The sequence below is a fragment of the Sturnira hondurensis genome, unplaced genomic scaffold (genome assembly GCF_014824575.4).
Source record: "Sturnira hondurensis isolate 20B ecotype Veracruz unplaced genomic scaffold, ASM1482457v3 Scaffold0003681, whole genome shotgun sequence".
In the NCBI taxonomy this organism is placed as follows: Eukaryota; Metazoa; Chordata; class Mammalia; order Chiroptera; family Phyllostomidae; genus Sturnira; species Sturnira hondurensis.
The window spans coordinates 3,449,448-3,457,560 of NW_028076312.1; the positions used below are offsets into that span (position 1 = coordinate 3,449,448).

The window sequence follows — 8,113 nt, forward strand, 5'->3', positions numbered from 1 at the left end:
TCTTTCTCTTCCCTCAGGAATGGCTGGAACAATATACTTCCTGGCTGACCTCCTAGTGCCCTCCAAAGCCAGGTTTCCTGCGTTTGAACTGTAAGGGGAAGCCTGCCCTGCCTGCACGGCACCGCAGGGCCCTGTCCGCTGTCGGCCTGAGCCGAGTGCTGTCGTTGCTTTCAAGGAAACGGACTGTGCACTTCATTTAGTTGGCTCTTTTGTCGTAATTCGTCTTTAGTTCACTTCCTTTTCTTTATTGTTTACTTTTATTTAAAAATGTCCAAGGAAGTCTTTTAACTTTAACTTCACTTTCTTCCAAAAAGGAAGTTGGGCAGTATAGACGATATTTTGAGGGTATATATGTATATACATTTTACAAGTTGGAGGAAACCTTACTCTCATTTAAGCTTATGAGTATAACCGTCTGTTACTGTGCTAAACATGCTTAAAAGAAACTAAACGTAGGTGAACAAAGGTGAGTGTACAGTGTTGTCGGCCACTGCCCTCTGCCTCCACTCTTCAGTGTTTTTCCTCCAATAAGACAGTTTTATGGCCTTGCTTTTCTCTGGGGTTGATTATAAAAGGGGACAAAAATATAACTCTGTGCTTCCGGGACAAAAGTTGCAAGAGTGACAGACTAGTTTAGGGACCTAAAACCATTGTTTAAATTCGCAGTGCTTATTTAAGCTGGAGATAAACATACTTGGAAATTTGCCTCTTTTCATTAGTAAAGCGTCTGGGCTCTAGCCAACATTTCCATCAAAAATTTCTAAAATGAAGTGGTTGTTGTGAAGATTCTGATTTGATGTTTAGTTCTAGGTAAGCTAACAATAAGTTTATTGTTTTTTCTAAAATAAGCTAGTGTATTTTTTATCTATTTATTTAAACTTATTTGTTCTGTAGAATTAGAATGAGATCGGGAAACCGGCGTCCTGGGTGTGACCGTGTTGTAACCGAGGCTCTGCGTCCACCCCGTCCAACTGACCTGAACTCTGACTTCTGTTCTTCTCCGTCAGCCATGACTCTGCGTCAATGCCGGCTCTTTGGAGCAAGGCACGTTCTCCTTCCTGTCACTCTGTCTGGACACTGGCCTTTCACTTGGTAGTGCAGCACTCTACTCCTGTTTAAAAAGAAGGGGTGTGCTATGTATATAGCCATGAACTTGAGGGGGAAAAACACTAAGCATTGGATAGAAATCGGTGATTAGAACACACGGGTTCTGCCTCTTTGCATATGTTAGGCTTAACATTCATCAGTATCTGAGCCCTCAGATTTGGGTCTTTATACAGTAGGAGTAGAATCACTGGTGCTTCAAATCTATATAAATATTTTGAGTCATCAGCTTCTATTCCTCCTCATTCTATCACTTCCTTTCCCAGGCCGGTTTTGTTTGTCTACATTTTGACTGATTTGAGAACATTTTGCAGCTTTAAAAAAAAAAAAACAGGGTCTAAGAATGTTAAATGTGCCCATCTCATGGCTCCCTATGTCCCAAGAACATGCTGTTTTGTACTGGAGCTTTGAACCAGACCCCACCGAGTGTGTGCTGGTCCCTGTGGGTAGCAGTCCTCTGTTACTTTCCACTTAGCACCAAAATAGCTAATATTACTGGAAATTGTCTGACCCTTTAATGGCTACCGACCATAGATCTAAAACAGTGGCCCACTGCTCAGATCCTCAGATTAGCTTGTCCTCTGTGACTTGTGCTAGTGGGACCACCCTGTGCCTCAGGTTTCTGCAGTGCTGCCGACAGCCGTGTGCAGGCTCTGCCTTTCTCCTGAACGCTGCGGATCAGTGGTGTCAGCATTCACAGTAAAGCTAATTTGCCTTTGGCTGGGTGTGCAAGTTGAAAGGATAAAGCCCATTTGGTTCAGTTAAATGTCTTACTGCCCTGTGCAATTAGAGTTACTAACTAAGGGAAACAGAATAAAACACATTTTCTCCTAGCCCAAGACTTGATCACAGTGCTTCTCCAAATGCCTTGATTGATTTAACCCAGGAAGACTTCAAGACAGAATATTTTGAATAAGGTTTTTGTTAATACTTAAATTACAAAGTAATTTAAGTATTAACAAAATACTGGCTCTTTTTATCCATTATCATATTTATCAATACGGTTTGATACACATAATTCAGGTACCACTTCTTGGGGGGAAGGTGCTATTTAGGACTTATAAGACTGACAGAATTGAGATGTGCCTCTTTTTTTATGCGTAAGAGCAAAGAAAGTTTGATAGTATTTTAAACTTGCACAAATGCTGTGAACTAAGACCAGTGCCCTAACACCATGCTAGAAACTGAAAGAAATGTGTACACTAATTTTCTTAGTTTTAAAAGGAAGAGGAATTATTTCTGTTGTATCATTTCTCCCTATATATTTTTGGTTTTGGTAAAAAACCTCCCCAGAAAACTCGGTAGTGTCTCTCATGTCCGTGAAAAGCCTAGAGGCAAACCGTAAGAGCTTGCTGCAGAGTGTGCCTTTAGCCTGCCTGTGTTTCCGCTCCTGCAGTGATGGAAAGTTGCAGTAGGTAACTCTTCATCATGGAAAAAATGTTAGCATCATCGTAACTATTGTCATCATCCCCATCGGGCTTTGGTCTCATCCAAGTTGTCAGTCTTTAACCCTCAGCATTATTTGTCGCCCTTTTCATCCTTGATGTCAACTCCAGTTATTTGGCATCGGATGACTTCGTGGGAGGTGGAGTATTAGGTAAAAGTGGACCCAAGGCTGTTTTCTCTCCTTATTACCACTTCCCTGTGTAACTGAGTGCACAGACATCCTCTGCTCCTATGTCCTCAGGTTAATTTCTGTCTGATCTTCTGATGCCCTGCCTTGTACTAGCTGATTGTGAAATGCAACATGTGAAGAGTGGACCTTCATTCATCTGCTCCCTTGGCTACTAGAACTGGTTTGTTGTCCTTGTTACTCATACTGAGCTGATTCCCCTTCTGCTTCCCCTGAAAGGTCAGAGCGCCCGTTTCTGAACTGCTAAGCTGCAGAGCTGTGGCTCCGCTACAGGTATAAAACAAAATTGTCTGGGGTACTCCGGGGACTGCTGCAATTGTACATTGCTGTTTATTGGGAAGGGCAGGGATCATATGTATTTCTGTGTTCTGTAAAGGATTTAACTTACTGGTTCTCAATAAAATTTTATTAAGACTATATATAGTCATGTGGTTTTTGTTTGCTTTGGTTTAAATGATGGCTTTTTCTCAATACATGTATTCCCTAGTGTTTGTGTCTGACTGTCGGTCAGACAAGAGTTGCAATACTTTCTGAAAATAGAGATGTGATAGAGGAAAATATTTTTAAGCCATTCATTCATTATAGAATTAGGAGGAATCTACAAGGCTTCAAGCAGAGCAGTGTGTAATTAACACGTGAGAATCCAGCCTGTGGTTAATAACTAAAGGCCTTATTCTAGAAATTGATTTCCCTGCTGACCAATTCTGAAAGGAACTTGGAATAGAGAGAGAGGTAAAATCTGGCCTAATTATAAAATACATATGCAGAGGTTGGAAAGGAGTTCTGCCGAATCACCTGGCATGACTTGGTATCACTCACTTTGATGACATAGCCATGTAGTGTCATTTAGCACAACAAGGATCTGCCAAATTATAATAATTGTTTTCATCCCTGAATTAGATTTTGTCATCGCGCGCATGTGATTAAAATGCCCTTGGTACCCCTAGTCTGTTGTCTGAATGACTCAATTAACTAAAAGATAAATTCACATTCCGCTGTCATGTCTTCGACTGAGTGAAGGTAGAGATGGTAGTATCACCTCATTAGATGTGGGCAGAGGCCACCCAGAGGCTTGCAAGTGAGGCTTGGCCCGTTCCCACTTCTCTCCCCGAGCTGACATTCCAACTGCTAAGGCCGGCTCCCGCGGCTCCCTGCTTTACCTCTCCCTGGCTCGTCTTCCTACCAGAAGAACAAGGATGACAAGCCCATTAATTTGCACCATGGTTGTAATTTTAGGAACACACAAAACCTAAAGAAGTCTCCTGGGACTTAGCAATGGTAGTAGTTTGATTTCCCCCCCTCACTTTGCATTACAGAAGACCTTTACCTCCTTCCTTCTCCTCATTCACCCTGAATAGAAAATAGCATTCGTGTCATTTCTTTTTCCCCAGATAGTTCCCACTGTGGAGCCAGTGTTATTAGAAGTCTCATGAATTCTCCACTCCAGTAAGCGTTATTTAAACTAAGAAGAGCCTCACAGTCAGTCCCTTGATAATTTGTGTGCTCACTCTGTTTCTCATCCAGACTCCTCCTCTCCCCTCTGAGGCTGAGGATCAATGCACCAAGTGAGAGAACCGTGGCTGCTTTACAATGGAGAACACGTGGGCGAGCCTATTATGTAAACGACTGAGACACTGTTTTCCAGAAGCCTGTGCAAGTGCATCCTTGGGGACTTATTTGACAATTTTGTGAGTAATGAGAGAGCAGCAAACACAATAAACCAAGAGGTGAAATAATGAGAACAGAGAAATGGATCTTAGCAGCACCACCGCTCCTAGTGAGCCAGTTTAATTTCACATGTCTGCATTATGTTAACCTTTCAACCACATGCAAATTATAACCATGGTGACATTAAATCTGCAGCTAATGTTCTATCGCTCTACAAATAAGTATTAGAGGAAGCATTTGTGAGGTCCATAGTTGTCATGCAGGGAAAGGCAAAATTCTTAATAAATCCATTTGTAAAGTAGTGTCGCAGTTGCCTAATTTCTCTGATGCAGTTGGGATATGAAGAAAGGCATTTGTCACTTCCCCCTGCCCACCAAAATCCTGATGTGGCTCGCTGTGAAAGGTGACAGTTAACACTAATGTCTCAGGATTCAGCATCCAGGGATGAACATACACACCCCCTTGCTGGTATGATCCAAACTGCTGGCACTGTCTGTGTGGCTGCAGACTTGCCATGGGTTTGAACCATGCCGTGAGCAGTGCTTTCAAAACGCTGCAGCCCCTCAATTCACTGAACACCTGCATGTTCGTGTGCAAGGTGCCCGATGGGTTTGATGGGTTTGGGGACACCGTGTGCTTGAATAGACTTCCCGGCACCGACAACTCACGGTCTGGTGAAGAAGACAGACAATGAGACGAGCAGTTGCGAGGAAATGTATTCTAACCTTCCTGTTAACCATCCCCTACTCTTTGCAACATACCAAAGGCAAGTTTCAAGAGTGCCCAGAACTTGTATCCTTCTCTTTTCCCAAACCAGGACCTGTGGTGTGGGGCTGTATTTGGAGATTGGAGTTAATAGTCCTGCAGGGAGAAGACAGGTAGGAGGCCACTCAGCCAGCCCAGAAGCGCTGAGAGTTTTTTCAGTTGAACCACAGTAGAGATGGATGCGGTAGAGGGAAATTCCAGGACAGAACGTCACTTGCTCCCCAAATTATTTCCACTCAGTTGACGTCTCAAAAACTCCTACCATTAGCACTATTAATGAGGAAAGGGGGAAGGGTTTTCAGGAACAAGTATGAAAGACACATGGCCCTGGCTGGCATAGCTCAGTGGATTGAGCGCGAGCCTGCGAACCACACGATCACAGTTCGATTCCCAGTCAGGCACATGCCTGGGTTGCAGGCCGGTTCCCAGCAGGGGACTCATGAGAGGCAACCATACATTGATACTTCTCTCCTTCCCTTCTTCTCTAAAGATAAATAAATAAAGTGTTTTTTTTTTTTTTTAAAAAAAAGACCTGGCTGGTGTAGCTCAGTGGATTGAGCGCGGGCCTGCGACTCAGAAGATCGCGGTTTGATTCTCAGTCAGGGCACATGACTGGGTTGCAGGCCAGTTCCCTGCAGGCCAACTCCCAGCAGGGGACGCACGAAAGGCAACCATACATCGATGTTTCTCTCCCTCTCTCCTTCCCTTCCCCTCTAAAGATAAATAAATAAAATCTTTAAAAAAAAAGAAAGACACATGGACAAAAACTAGGGGGAGTAGAAATGGGAGGGAGGTGGGGAGCACTGGGGGGTGGGCTGGGTGGGAGTAAAAGAGAACTGTACTTGAACACCAATTAAAATTTAAAAAGAAAAGAAAACACAAAAATAAATAAATTCATTTCCTTCAGGAATCTTGTTAAAATGCAAATGCTTTGGAAGAATAGTTCATCAGTCTGCTATTAGTCATTAGCACCTTAATAACTAGTTCATAGCCTACATAGCAATTTGCCTGAAGAGCTTCAACCCAAACAATAATAGGAACTTCTGCAAGAATATCCTAAGTACAGCATCTACCAAATGCTAGGAAAAGATAGTACCTGCCTCACAGAAGACCTTAAATCTGGAGATCAATATGAACAAGTCATTTTGATGTGATATGGAACCTCACCAGGGCTGGCTTTGGGAGAGTGATGGAAGAAGAAAGATGGAAGCGTATGAGAGCTTAAAAAACAAAAACATTCAGGTCAGGGCTCCTCAATCATGTGAGCATCCAGATCTCCTGGGATCTTCTAACACTGACTCTACCACACGGTGCAAGTCGGCCCGAGAGTCTGCCTTTCGAACAAGCTCCCGGACAACGCCCGTGCTCTTGTCCACAGATCCCACTGTAGGTCTGATGGGACCAGATAACCCAGCGCTGGGATCCTGACCCAGGCGAGGAAAAGGATGGAGGGCCGGGAGCTGGCGGATAGAGTTGGAAGGATCATTGGATGTGAATCAGAGAGCAAAGCACACCAGAGCTGGAGTGACTGGTGTCCTGAGTTCCAATGAGACACAGTTCGACAGGATGTCAAGGGGCCTGGCCTTGAGGTGACGTGCTTTCCGTGGTGGTGATTGTGGCAAGTGAAAGAAATGGCCTTGGAACGAATATGTATTTATAATTGTAATGGGAAAATTACCAAGGACTTAGAAACTTTTTCAATACACAGAGTCATATGCTTCTGATAATATGAGAATCGTATGAAATCTGTCTGTACTAAGGAGTCCATCTGAGTCATCTGGAATGATCAAGCCTTGTCTGAGGAAAATTAGACCCTCTGCCCCTTCTTTGGAATTGACAGGAGACACTGCATTGCTAGCCAGCCAATTTGGCAAAGGTTTTTTTAAAACCCCAAAGCAGATCAATCTCATTCTTTTTTCCAGATTTTTCCTTAGCATGTTCCAAGTAGTAAATGCACACTAGCAGTGTCATTTTTCCTACTGGCCATCATCTGTTTGCCGTGCTTCCTAAGTGAGAATTTCATTAAGTGACACCGGGCGGTGGTATCTCAGAGGGCATTTATCCAGGAACCACATTAGTGCCTACAACAGGGCTGACCCAGGAAGCTTGAAGGATCATTGGAAATTAGAAAAACCCACTAGTTCTCCTAAATGGAGAGGCTGATAAGAGTGTGGTCCTACACCTGCTCATGTAAGTACTGGGTGCTCTGTACGAGGAATCCACCTGCGTTTAGATGGCTCACGTAACCAAAGCATTTTCTGCCTCTTCGAACAGTGAATGCACAGCATGTGCTGCTTTACAGTTTACGTGTTCTCACCTGCCCCGTTGAAAACAGCTTGTTGTATTCACATTTATTAAAATGCATTAAAACACCATCTCGTAGGTCCAGCTTGGGTGGTTTTTTCTTCTGTTTTCTTTTAAAAAACTCCATTTATCATCTTTTCCACCACTCACATCTGTAAGTTGCCCCTTGACCTGAATTTCCTAATTCAGTTACCAACTACCTGGGTGCTCAAGCTGATAAGGTGAATTAACATTCACACTCTGTTGGTTCTCAGAGTGCAGTTTCTGGAGCAGCGGCATTCATTAGCATGACTTGGAACTTGTTAGAAATGCAAAATCTAGGGCCCACTCAGGATCTACTAAGTCAGAAACTCTGGTGGTGGGAGCCAGTGATCTGCTTAAATGGGCCTCCCAATGATTCAGAACACAGTCAGGCTTGAGACCCACTAAAGGAAAAAAGGGAAAAATAATTAATTAAAATAAAAATAGTGAGTTTAAAATCATATGTTCTGTAGACAGTTGATTTACAATTTGCTCTTTCCTTGTGTTTTAGAACGCTCACGCACATACGTTTGGACACCCATGAAAAATCCTCTGTACAAAGTAAATCTATGCATTGCCTAATGGACCACAGGAAACCGCTCAGGTTTATTCCCTCCA

The 8,113-nt window shown here is 43.3% G+C and overlaps 1 protein-coding gene across 3 annotated transcripts in view; it reads left to right on the forward strand.

The window, feature by feature from the left end:
• Window positions 1-3,156, forward strand: part of LANCL1 (LanC like glutathione S-transferase 1) — a 36,542-nt gene extending 33,386 nt beyond the window's left edge. For all 3 annotated transcript variants that reach the window (XM_037042026.1, XM_037042025.1, XM_037042027.1), the window contains exon 10: window positions 18-3,156. In XM_037042026.1, coding sequence (XP_036897921.1) covers window positions 18-94 — 77 coding nt within the window. In that variant the 3' untranslated portion in view covers window positions 95-3,156. The remainder of the gene's footprint in view (window positions 1-17) is intronic.
• The last annotated feature ends 4,957 nt before the right edge of the window (window positions 3,157-8,113 follow it).